The sequence below is a fragment of the Nipponia nippon genome, unplaced genomic scaffold, assembly GCF_047370975.1.
Source record: "Nipponia nippon isolate SJK-2023a ecotype South Korea unplaced genomic scaffold, ASM4737097v1 scaffold_5, whole genome shotgun sequence".
Classification (NCBI taxonomy): domain Eukaryota; kingdom Metazoa; phylum Chordata; class Aves; order Pelecaniformes; family Threskiornithidae; genus Nipponia; species Nipponia nippon.
The window spans coordinates 30,737,429-30,749,910 of record NW_028262369.1 but is presented as its reverse complement, the minus strand read 5'-3'; the positions used below and the strand labels follow the sequence as shown (position 1 = coordinate 30,749,910).

The following is a 12,482-nucleotide window of genomic DNA, read 5'->3' as shown; positions in this document are numbered from 1 at the left end:
TCAGAGAGGCGGGAAGGCCCTTAGCGTTGGTCAGCCTACTGCAACAGCAAGGATTCCATGGCTTTTTCTCTGCTGTTGTATTGTGTGCCTGAAAAACAGCCCTTTGGGAACTAGCAATAACTGGACCTTGTGCGCTTGATCGGATTCAGCACTGGTTCTCGTGCTCTTGGTGTCTGTGCCTTCTACTCAGCCAAGTTTTGTCTTCAGGTTTAAGTTAAGCCTGCAGTTTTATAGTGCTTGATGTGCACAGTCATGTGTTTTTCCTTGACGGCTACAGCTTGCAGCTGCTGATCAGAAACTTGCAGGATCCATTTCTGTTGTGAAATGTGAACCCTGCTGATTACTCAGGAACAAAAGGATTTGTACAAGGGGAAAAAAATTTCAGCTTCTATGTTGAACATCTGGCCTGAAAGATCACGCAGGCAGTAGGAAATCAGGTAGTTCCATTTCTAAAACCACGTGCTTTGTTATGGGCAGGATCCCCTGATCTAGCAGAGTGTTTTAATTAGATGACATTACAAGCCAGTAATAAAATTCACTCTTTGGTACATTATGGGTCTTAATTATATTTTTATTATAAAAACGTTACAAAAGAACAAACTAGTCAAAACCTCTGTAAAATGACTGCAGACATTGGAGATGGGCAACATGATTGCAAATAAAGAGCAGGCTACTTTGTACATAAAGAAAGTTGGGTGGTTTGTTTTTGGTTTTGGTTTTTTTTTTGTATAAAGTAAAATTTTCCAAATGTAAAAGGTCAAGGGTGGGGGCTTTTTTTAGCTTGTTTTCTACTCCCTTTAAGTGGAGGGAGGAGTTCTTATTTCATAGATCACAGAATGGCTGAAGTTGGAAGGGACTTCAAGGTCATATTGTCCAACACCCCTGCTCAAAAGCAAGGTCACCTAGAGCTGCTTGCCAAGGACCACAACCAGATGGCTTCTGAGTCTCTCCAGTGATCTAGTTATTGATGAGGCATTGGCTGAAACAACATGAAATTTGTAACACCCCCCAGTGAAATAAATAACTGCTTGTCCAGAGATCTGCAGGAAGTCACGGAAGCTCATTTGATATCCATCCCACTTAAAATATTCAAACTGAGAAGATGGCAAGAGTTAGATTACCTGGAAGTACAGCTGTTGACCCGCATGGTCTTGTGTGTCACTTCACTGTGGTACCCCTTCTTCAAATGAACAGAAAAGTGACAAGAACAACTGTATACTGCTTGAACCAGGGGAAGAAAACCCCACCTGTGCTGTGAAATAAATCTTACTGGCCAGGGCCTGAACTGCTTAGTTCAAGCGGATCGGTCCTGCGGCCATCACATGACACTGATGTAGTCAGCAAAGGCCTGGGAGGAGTCCCACGAGTCGTTGACCACACTGCACACAGCTTTGAGACGCCGAAGGGCTTCTTGAGCTGTTTCAGCATCCTGGTCCAGCCAATTTTGGAAGAGGCGGAGGTGCGTGAATTGAATCTGTCCCCCTCTCTGCTGGATGTAGCCTTCCAGCTTCTTTGTGAACTCCAGAAGCCCATTAGGCTTGATGCAATTTGAGCTTTCCAGGGAAAGGAGGAGGAGAGAAAAAAAAAAAAAAAAAAGGCATTAAGAGTCTCGGCTATAATTTGAGCAGTTTAAATCACTGTTCCTTCTAGTAACTGCCAGTGCAGGTACTTGAGGATGTTTTAATGCAAAGTACAACTTTCTTCAGCAATACAAAGTGTGAGTGGTCTGTTTGTTTTGATGAAAACAAAACAAGCACAGTCATATGAAGGGCTGGAAGCTTTTTAAAATGAAGGTGGTAACCACTGACAAGTGAAACTCATTATCCTCACCTCATTACTGCTGACTTAAGTAGACCTAGCTGTGGCCTTAAAATGTTGCTGGACCCAGGCTGCTGGCTAAGCAGTGCCAGGAGCACTTCAGTCTCATAGCAGCTGTCAACTGCCTGGACCGAGGGGCCTGGCCCAGCCTACAGGTCCCAGTACGAGCCCCAGCAGTAAGCAATCATTTATCTCTTCCTTCTGACAAGACCTGGAGAGCATGTGTCAGCTCCTGGTGTTTCTAGGAGATTAAAAGGTCATTTTCCCTGCATAGAGGTGTAAATAAATATGAAGTTGCATGCTGAACTTAATCTTGTGAGAGGCACAGTAACAAGCAGGATTTGAGGCTGCTGAAGGAGTGGCCATGGTTAAATAAATTGTCATTGAATTAATGTAATTCCTTCTAATGAATAAATGCCACTAGGATGTAAAGAAGCGGGGGGGTGGGGACACATCAAGCAAAAAGTCACTAGCATTGCAGAAATGCCATCCTTCATGTGCTTCATGAAGGTTACTGCCTATCTTTATGGCCATGCAGGCTCAAGAATTGAGCAGCAGTTCAGGCTGAAGACCAAAGCTGATGAAAGGAATGCAGAGGCATTCACAGGATCTGACAGGGCCAATGACAGCCTTCTCCCCCTATTCCAGGGCAGTGGGAACAGAGCTATTCACGCTGATGCCTGAGAATAAATGTACATAGCGATGTTAGAACTAACCTACAGCGCAGGAAGGGCTTGCAGCACCCCCCAAGGGAGCAGCAAACCAAAGCTGCTCTTAAGATGGAGGTTGACTCATTTATAAAAGAGACAGAGAGATGCCACAGAGGCGCTGGAGGTCCCTGAGTTGTATGTGCCCCTTGCAGCATTTCTCTAAGCTTTTCTTGGGCACGTGTTCCCTTGAGAAAGGAACAAAACCACGCTCAGGCTTCTCCTCCTGTCTGAGCCCAGTTCAGCTCTGGCCCTCCCAAAACAAGAAATTCCGTGTGTTTGGAGCAGCAGAATACCTGACATCCAGCTGGCAAAGAGAAGAGGAGGAATCTTCAGAGAAAATGTCTGCAAGGGCAACCAGCCTGTGATTCCCTAAGATGGTAGAAATGTGGGTGTTAGATGCAAACTGGGAACTGTCTTAAATATTTAAATGGCCACAGGGCTGGGATAATAGTGCAGAAAGGAGGCTGTAAGCATGCGCACACAGCACAAAGGCCTCATCTCTGCACCCTCAGTGTGTCCCCCTCAGTGGCCTAAAGCAAGTTCACCCTCCTGAGCACAGTGTTCAAGGCAATGGAAACATTTGCTGATAGGGCAGTTTGTTTCACTAGAAAAATCCTAGTTTTGTTTGAGAAGTGATTACACAGCTTTTTTTTAAAAATGGCCAAAAGCACAGGGTTAAACACAAACTTTAGAGATTAAGCATATTTCAGGTGATCCCGAGCTTTCCCGTTTCATTTAATGAAAAGAACGGAAAACAATATTGTGGATTTACCTGAAAATCCTCTCTCAAATATTTCTACTTGGCCTGTGATCCCAAAAGCTTATCATTTCTGTAAATTCAGTTCCACTTCTTTGACGCAAACCCTTCCTTTACTTGTTCCCGTCCCTCCAGTGGCTGCCAACAGCTTTTAAGGCACAAAATGCCCAAACTTGGGCACAACCTGCACCTCTGAATGAGAGGCAGTGCATCTGCTGCTGGATCTGTTCCTGTTAAAGAACCTGCAGCAGATCAGTGTCCAGTCAAATCTGGAGTTCTGCTGATACTTGCTTTTGCTGCAGAGAAAGCAACTGCAATGCCTGCACAGCACCTGGGCTCTTGGTACATTGCTGAATGCAAATTAAATTCTGCCTTTAAAAAATGAACTCGGTGCTCTGTATTTTGTGAACTAAATCCGCTCTGTTCATGCACATGTTCAGTTCAGCGCTGAGGCCACCAGCTAGCAATGGTCCTAACTCCAACCCTGAAGTTACCTCCAAGAGAGCTGGTCTAAGGTCAAGGGCCCATAGCAACGTTCACTGTACGCACCAAGGCGATTCCCAGGCAGTTTGAGGCTCTTCAAAGATGAATTTCTTTTCACTGTGTTGATTATTTCCGACAAAAACTCAGTAGTAGAGCTTTCAAACAGCCGGCAGAAGGAAAACGTGATTTCTACAGAAGAAATGGATTGACAGGACGTGTCAGTACTCCCCGTGCGCTTCATTATTCCATAACTGCATCCTGCAGACAGCTCCAGCCCTTAATCTGTATGCAAGAACAAAGCTTCCCCAGCAGTGGATTGCATACAACAGGACCGCCGCTCTGCCACAAGAAGAGAGCAGAGATCACACCCAGGGAAGTGGTTTTGCCAGCTGCCCCAGTTAAAGGCTGATGCGCTCTGCAGGTTAAAAATCTTCAGTTTATAGCCAAGACTGTGGACTCTTCTCTGCAGCATACACCAGCTTTGCAGCTGCTTCTCTCTCTGCCCTGCTGGCACAAAGAACCAGACACGTTCCCACTCTGCCAACAGCTACAGACCTGCTCCAGGGACAGTGACGTTGGGCTAAACCTTACACATCCGAAGATCACCTCTTAAACATCAGCCAGCCAAAAGCAGCCACCTGCAGCATCTTTCCAAGCAACAGCTCCCAGGAGTTTGCTGTACCTTGCAGGACAGGATCCTGAAGCAAAAGCAGAACTTCTTTCTGGTGCTCAGCCAGGTTCACATCATGAAAGCTCAGTTTCTTCAAATTTGGATTACACTCTAAAAGCAAAGCAAGTTCTCAGGTAAAGTACTGTACGCTCGTGGGATAAAAATACCCTGACCCAACTACCAGCTAACGCCCAGAAACTGAGTGGGACTGTGGATAATTTGTGCTGGACTGTGGGCAATTAAAAAGGAACCATCGTGCTGTGCAGGATCATTCACATGCTCAGCACAGAAAGGGGGATGGCTGACACCCATTGCCTTTTCTCAGGGAACTTCAAGGATGTCCACACTGAAGAAACGGACCCGCCTAAGCTGGCTTCGTGCTAAAGGATGGAAGATCACAGCAAGGACGCTACTCTGTGTGTCACAGTAGACGCTACCTACAGGTTAGCAGAGTACCTCTGAGCGCCCCCAAAAGGAGCCCAAGCTCCTGAGAAGAGGGCAGCGTGGCGCTGTCAAGGGACAACTGCTGGAGGGACTTTGACGCCTTGAGCACTGGCAGCAGGAAGGCGGTGTGCAGAGGTTCCCTGGGGAATCGGATCTCTAGCTGCTCCAGGCAGCTCTCTATGGGAAGAAAAACAAACAACAATGAAAGAGCTTGGTCTGGAGGGCGTGTCTTCAACACAGCTAGGTCCTAGAGCAAGCAAGCAGTCCGTGTGCCTGACACAACCGTCATTTAGGCTGGTAGAAAGTACCAGCGCGACGCGCCCTGCCTCACAGAGCTCTATGGCAACTCAGACATAACTATGGTGACATAAATCACTTAAGGCTCATTTCAAGACTTCTGCCAAACCACAGGGCCACCAATTTCTACTGTATTCTGGCCTGAGAAAAGGTCACCCTTTACGCACAAAGCAGTCAGCGTCTTCCCACAGCACAGCTCTTCACTGACCCCGCTCCATACTCGCTCAGGCTTTTTTTACTGCTTTTCTGGTCATTGAAGGTCTAATAAGGGTGACGAGAGACCTGTGAGCCGAGAACACGCTGCTATAGCTCCCAGACTGTAATCCAGAGGCTCGGGCACTGCTTTGCCATCACCCGTGGTATTGCAATGATCAAGAGATGCTTTCCCTCTGCTTAAGGGTCCATCTAAGGCTTAGAGCCTCACGGTCAACAGGATGGACAAAGCAGAAGCTCCCAACCACTCTACAGATCTGGTGGGATACGCTGCCCGTGGGCTGCGTGGGCAGTCACTGCTAGCAGGTTTTGACTGGCCCTGTACAAAGCTCATGTTGCAGTAGGTTGACGTATAGCAATAAAACGCTTTGTCCAAGACTCAGGCTCCACAGAGCACATCACAGGCTGGAAATGACAAACTGCAACACCATCTGAATCAGAAAGGTGAGGCTGTAATCGCTTAATTACACATCACAGTAACAGCGTAGAGTTCAAATCTGCGTGCCAAGCTTTTATGGTTCTATCTGCCTGCCACGTCCTGGTCATCACTCAATGATGATTCCTACCTGGGATTTCTGCCTCACTGCAGCTGGGATTCCCCTCCGGCCTGTTCCCCTCCAGCTGGTTTTTGAGGTCGAAGCTGACTGAGAGGATGTGGAGCTGGGGAAAGGCGCTCAGGATGCAGCGAACAAGCTCCATGCAGGGCATGTGGGAGAAGACGTCGCTCACACGTACCACGCGGAGGTGGCAGTCCGAGTGGCGGGAGAGGGCCCGGAGCCCAGAGAGGATGCAGAAGATGTTAGCACCCAGGCCTGGAACAGCATTTGTACAGAAAGGTGTTAGCTGTGCCTGTACAGACACCAATGCGCCCGCAGCTGAAGCTGCACCAATGGCCAGGCAACCCAAGTCAAAGGCTAAACTCACAGACTACTTTATCCACACGTTCTTAAGCTAGACTGTGTATACAGGAGATGGAAATCTGGCTCTTCCCTTTGCCCTCTCTGGATGGTGTTTAAGCACAAGGCCGTTCTGGAGCAGAAGGGCCCCATTCTCTCCCTCAAACAAGTCCTCACGCTCATTAAACATCTCTACCGATGCCATCCTCAAGATTGGGTACCAATACTCTTACAATGCCCATTCCAGTAAAAATAACATCAAGGCAAACCTGAGCAGCAAGTCCGACCATGAGACCAAGGCCGGAAGGAAGCAACCTGTTCGCACCACTAACCGTTGTAAGACAGAACCAAGTTTTCTAAAGACACCCAGGAGCTCAGCAGGTTACTCAGCGTCCGACATGTCTCCCCAGTCAAAGGAATGGAGAACAATTCCAGCGTGGACACACTTCGGAAGCGGTGAGCAGCTTTCAGAGAAAAGATCCCAGCAGATCCTCCTCTTTTCTTACAGCCAGCATGGCCAGCACACAGAGATCCTGGGGAGGAACTAGTGCAGTTCTCAGTGTTTTCTCCCTCTATGGTGCTGTTTTTGTCGAGTAACCCTGAATTATCCTCTCTAGCAACAGTAAAAACAAAATCATACAGGTCTTCTGGGTCAGCATATGGTCCCCTCCTTTGTCTGAGGCAGCGACGTTTCTTTCCCACTGCAGATTTCAGCCGTCTGCGTGTCTTTCGAAGGACAGGGTTACAGGACAGCTGGTCTGAAACGTAACGAGGAGAAGATCCTCCCTGAAAGCTGGTGTGGTCACAGGGCACCTTGCTGCTTGCCTCATTGCACACTTGGTTTTGCAGAGGAGGGGTTCTCAGTCCGGAGAGGGCAGAGTTCAGGCGAGCGTCAGCCCCGCATCCGTTCACCTCCGCATTAGCCTCCTCCGGGGCCCCGGGAGATCTCGTCTGGTTCTCGCCATCGCTCCGCTCCCTCTCATCGCGAGGGCCCCTCTCTGCTCGCTCTTGCACCAACGCCTGGCTTTGGGCTTTGTCCTCCTCTCTGCAAAGGCCACACGGGCTGCTGTGATATGCGAGGGCGTTTCCCGAGCGCCAAAACCCAGCACTCATGCTCAGAATGAGAACGAGAAGAACCGTGTCGGGAACAGGCCAGGAATACATGGACACTTGGCTGACAGAGCCGTGGTGAATCAGCCGGTGAAGAAGTAAAACCAGCGAACGCCTGATGGACTGGTCAGAGGAGAGGAGGTGCTGGAACTTCAGGATCCGCAGGGAGGCAGCCAGGTTTTCAAGCACTTTCTGGTTGTGCTCAGCAGTGAGCTCCACCGCGCCCTGCAGCATGTTGCAGAGCGTAAGCTGGGAAACGTGTGGGGAGCTGTGGAGCAGCGGCGAAAAGTGATGGTCATTGAGACGCCAGTCAGAGGAAATATCCAAGACACCATGAAGAACGTTTGAGAAGAACGTTTCAAGGAACTTCTTCCTCCAACAGGTTATATTCTGCAATTAAACAACAGGGCCACATTAACAAAAAGTCAGCCACAGTTTTTCTTGTTCTTTTTAAGTTAAATTATTGCTATCTGCTAACCTGGTAAATGCGGTGTCCAAAAAAACCTGCCGCTAGCACAACTGAGACTACCTTTCTAGTTCTCAACATCCTTCCTCAGTGTATTTGTTGAAAAACTGAGGTACTCCCATTGCTCTCTCTTCATCCTGCTTCTGGCCTAATTTAAACATATTCAGGGGTTTGAAGCTAAGCCATGTTTTTGCCTATTAAAAACCACATAATCGGGAATTTTCTTCCCGAGCATCTATTTATAGGCTATGATTATGTTGTCCGTTAACGATTCTTTTGCAATGCTGAATCAATGGAGCTGCTTCAGTTTTCCTGCGTAAAACCATTCTGCCAAACTCACTGTCTCCTCTAAGTATTTTTCTAGTGCTTTCCAAGACATCAGCACATTTTTTTGCCGGCGTAGGTGTAAGCATGATGCAAGATACTGTTTTTATCCTCTGTTTCCCTAGGAATTACATCTCTAAAGACAGAATTTATTCTTTCGGTAAACTTGCTCTTGAGAGATGAAGGGCGTGGCTGTACACTATGGTTCCTTTTATGAACCCCGTTTCCCAAAATGACTGTAATACCATGGTCATGCCTTGGTCCTGAGCTCTATGGACGCTTATAAACAAGCACCAGCAATCACTCGGAGGTGGCCAGGAGCACCGGCAGGCTTCAAAACCAAACCTCACGGAAGATGTTGGCAACGGGGCGCCTGCGTCGTGCCCCTTCTCGCACCGGCAGCATCCCCTCACCTCCGAGTTGGGCGGCCTGGTTTTCATCACGTCATCCCACAGCTTGCGCCAGATGGGCTGCGTCGAGAGGCCTGGGGGAAAAAAATAATCAACGGGGCACTTTCACCCCTTCTCCCCGTCTGAGTGCCCTGCCCCGGAGCTCGCCGGGCAGAGAAGGGGCAGCGCAGACCCAGACCCTTGCGGCAAAAGGACGGTGCTTTGCGGTGAGGGGAAGACTGCCGCCTTTTGAGGGACGCAAGTTAAAATATGGCGGGTTTTGTGGGTCCTCAAAAGGAGCGGAGTTCACCCTGCCTGGGTGTGGGACGGGGCTCAAGGTTTCGGATGCAGGGGGTGGCCAAGCCCCGGTGGCCGGGTGCTCCGGGGTGTCCCTCCGTTGTCCCCCGTAGACGGGTTCACCCCTCCGGCCCGGGGCTCGCCACTCCGGTGCGGGTTCCTCTCCCCAGCCGGGGGTCCCTCCGGTGCGGGGCTCACCCCTCCAGGTCGGGGCATCCCCTCCCGCCCGTCAGTTTTGGAGGGGCTCGTCCCTCCCGCCCGGGGGTACCCCAAGGGTTTGTCGCCGTCCCCGCCGGTGTCACCTGCTCTCCGTGCGGCGCCCTCGGCCCGCTCCAGGCGGAAGACGGTGAGAAGCGGCAGGAGCGCCCGCAGGAGGTGCCCGGGCAGCGCTGCGGAGAGCCAGAGGGAGACGGCGGCAGGGTGCGGGCAGGCCCCGGGCCCCACCGCCCCGCCGCGCCGCCCCGCCCCGCCCGCGCCTTACCCCAGACGTCCCGCTCCAGGGCCCCCATGCTGCGGCTGACCGCCGCCGCGCTCAGCGCGAACAGGCTGCGCGGCCCCTCCGCCGCCATCGCCCCGCTCAGCTCCGCCCCGCCGCCACCGCTGCCATCTTGGGAACGGACACCCTCTCCCGCCCGCCGCCGCCGCCATCTTGGGAGGAGGAGGGAGCGGGCGGCCATGTTGGGGAGGTCGCGTCGAGCCGCGGGGCCGGACAGGCCGGCAGCGGCAGCCAGGCCGAGCCGGCTCCAAGGTTGCGATCCCCAGGAAGAAAAGCAAAACAGAAGGGCGGGAACGGCGCGGTAGCCATCTTGAGACGGTCACGGGCGCAGCCGCCGCCGGCTGCCATGTTTGGAAGGGAAGCGCCCAGGCCCGAAGCACCACCCTCGGAGGGAGAGCGGTCCCAGAGCGCCGCGGGCGCGCTTCCGCTTCCGGGCCGAGAGCGGCACTTCCGGCGGGTGACCCTGGCGAGTCCTTCTGGGCGGCGGGAGCGGAGCGATGGGGTTGCGCGACGCCGTCGTTCACGCCGGGGAGCCCGAGGTGAGCGGGGCCGGGCCGGGCCGGGCCGGGCCGAGGCGGGGGCCGCCGGCAGTCGGACGGTCGATGGTAACGGCTGTGCTTTCTTTTTTTTTTTTCCCCAGGAGGAAGAGGAGGAAGAGCTGGTGGTAAGACGCGGGGCGGGGCGGCCTGGGCCGCCCCTGTCCGGGGAGCTGGCAGCCCTCGGCGGCGGCGGGGGACACCCGTAGCCTCCGCAGCGGCTCGTTGCTCCCAGGGGAAGAGGCCTGGTGCCTTCCAGCACTGACAGACAAATTGCTAGGGGCTGGGGCCGCCGTCGCCGCTTTGTGCTGCGATCCAAAGCTTAGCGGGGAGGCGGCGTGAATCCGGGCTTCGGCGTGGATGTATGGCTCCCTGTCAAAGCAAGGGCCTCGGGGGAGAACGGCGTTTCGGGGTCTCCCTGTTCTGACAGCAGCCCCGTGTCTGCAGGATCCTTTAACCACGGTCCGTGAGCACTGCGAGCAGACGGAGAAATGCGTGAAGGCGCGGGAGCGGCTGGAGCTGTGCGACGCGCGGGTGTCCTCCAGGTCCCAGACGGAGGAGCAGTGCACAGAGGAGCTTTTTGACTTCCTGCATGCCAGGGACCACTGCGTAAGTGCAGCACCCGGGGATGCGGCCTCCCTGCTGGTGCTGGGAGCAGAGCTGCCTTTAGCTGCGCTTCTGAGAGCGCAGACAATTCAAGCATGGGATGTGGTAGCTGTTCAGTCGCAGTAAGCTCCGAAGAACTGTGAGCCTTGATCCTTTTTCCTGTTAAATGTTTGGTTCCTCCTTGTTACAACAGTTCCAGCTGGGATTTGGTAGGTTACTAAACGATTAAATAAGTCAAACACATTGCTTCTGCCCAGCAAATGACACTTTGCTCTTTCAGTGTCGTATTTGCCATTTTAAAGTTAAACCTTTTTAACCTGAAGTGAAACTTTGTAAGAAATGTCAGCTTGTTAGTTTTCTTGAATGACTCGTTGCAAAACGATGAGACGAGCGGAGGGCTGCGGGGCCGTGTGTGTTAGTGGCCTGGAAAACGAAGAGGTGGGTGGTAACACCCTCCTGATTTCCATCCCTAAACCGTGAGTTACCGAATGCTCTGTCTCTTTTCAGGTTGCTCACAAACTCTTTAAGAACCTGAAGTGAAGGCGGGCGTGATTGCCCATCTGCTTCCACAGCCCGTCTCGGCGGTTCCTGGATTCCCAGTGCCGCTTCCTGCCCGTTCATTCTCCACACCAAGTACAAACGAAACGGCTTCCTGGCAGCGACCGAGCGTCAGCCTGTCATCGCGCCTGTTCTCATGGAAGATGCGCAGCCACGCAAAAAACGTGTTGATGTTCTGTAATTTTCCATATTAAATATTCAGAGTTCCCATGGAAACACCCTCCCTTTGTTTCTGAGTCCTTCTGCTTCTGACTTGTACTGGGTTAAGATGGAATTAGTGGGGGTCAGAGCCCAGTTGGTGGGGGGAGACTTTTCCTTGCTTGTGGGTATGTCCTTTTTGCACAGCCATGATGCGCAGTGGCTGGAGCGCGATCCCACAGCTAAGAAGTTTGTTGGAGCCACAAAGTTGTTTCCAAGCTCCATGAGACCGATATTGTTCACACAGTAAGTTCTGACTAAGTCAAGCTAAAGGGCGTGACCCTTTTCTGGGAGAGAGGTTTCCCCGCTTTGGGGGCAAACTGTCAGCTGTCCCTCGCTGTCACCTGCTGCTGCCAGTGGCTGGAAGAGCCTTCTGGCCGCAGTTGGCTTCGTGTTCCTGCCCAGACCGCGTGGCTGCGGACGGGCAGGGTGGTGGTTCCACCTGCTCAAACCCCGAGCAGAGCATGAAGCTGGTGAAGGGTCTGGAGCACAAGTCTTATGAGGAGCAGCTGAGGGAGCTGGGGTTGTTTAGTCTGGAGAAGAGGAGGCTGAGGGGAGACCTGATTGCTCTCTACAACTACCTGAAAGGAGGCTGTAGCGAGGTGGGGGTCGGTCTCTTCTCCCTAGTAACAAGCGATAAAATGAGAGGAAACGGCCTCAAGCTGCGCCAGGGGAAGTTTAGGTTGGATATTAGGAAAAACTTCTTCACCAAAAGGGTGGTCAGGCATTGGACCAGGCTGCCCAGGGAAGTGGTTGAGCCTCCATCCCTGGAGGTATTTAAAAGACGGGTAGATGTGGTGCTCGAGGACATGGTTTAGTGGTGGACTTGGCAGTGCCGGGTTAATGGTTGGACTCGATGATCTCAAGGGTCTTTTCCAACCTACCCGAGCCTGTGATGCTGTGAACGGTCACCTGGGGGAACTGAAGCCCTTCAGCGTGGGTCACCAGCCCCTGCTGCTGGCCTGGGACTGTCCTGCGGAAGGGTCAAGTTCACGCTCTGCCTGTTTTTCTTCCAAGTAGGACGTTCAGTAGCAGGAAAACCGATGTTTCACAGGGCAGCAAATCCTTTCTCGGCTGGTCTGCACGGTGAAAAAGCCCCTTTTGAACTGGGCCGTTCCCTCTCGGTGTGGCGGGGTTTCAAGTTTAATCCCTAGTGGACTGAAATGGAGCTTTGCCAGGGTAACCGTGCCGTGTTCATTTTAGGAGTTTTGGGG

At 52.1% G+C, this 12,482-nt stretch overlaps 2 protein-coding genes across 7 annotated transcripts; one reads left to right on the top strand and one right to left on the bottom strand.

Annotated features, from left to right (window-relative positions):
* Positions 1-1,266: 1,266 nt before the first annotated feature.
* On the bottom strand, positions 1,267-9,758 carry LRRC41 (leucine rich repeat containing 41). Of its 6 annotated transcripts, none has more exons than XM_087732426.1 (10): positions 9,356-9,753; positions 9,177-9,263; positions 8,434-8,672; positions 6,621-7,788; positions 5,959-6,204; positions 4,895-5,059; positions 4,451-4,549; positions 3,835-3,957; positions 2,822-2,897; positions 1,268-1,553 (listed from the first exon to the last, which is right to left on the bottom strand). In XM_087732426.1, the coding sequence occupies exons 1-10, from the start codon at positions 9,549-9,551 to the stop codon at positions 1,319-1,321; spliced, it is 2,634 nt and encodes an 877-aa protein (XP_087588552.1). In that variant the 5' UTR covers positions 9,552-9,753; the 3' UTR covers positions 1,268-1,318. The 6 variants fall into 6 exon arrangements, 3 of the variants coding, with proteins under 3 accessions (XP_087588553.1, XP_087588552.1, XP_087588554.1); XM_087732428.1 differs by having other exon boundaries at positions 8,602-8,672; positions 9,356-9,750; XM_087732427.1 differs by lacking the exon at positions 2,822-2,897 and having other exon boundaries at positions 1,267-1,553; positions 9,356-9,755.
* Positions 9,759-9,775: 17 nt separating this feature from the next.
* Positions 9,776-11,293, top strand: UQCRH (ubiquinol-cytochrome c reductase hinge protein). The gene is made up of 4 exons (XM_087732431.1): positions 9,776-9,909; positions 10,011-10,034; positions 10,354-10,515; positions 11,020-11,293. The coding sequence occupies exons 1-4, from the start codon at positions 9,868-9,870 to the stop codon at positions 11,050-11,052; spliced, it is 261 nt and encodes an 86-aa protein (XP_087588557.1). The 5' UTR covers positions 9,776-9,867; the 3' UTR covers positions 11,053-11,293.
* The last annotated feature ends 1,189 nt before the right edge of the window (positions 11,294-12,482 follow it).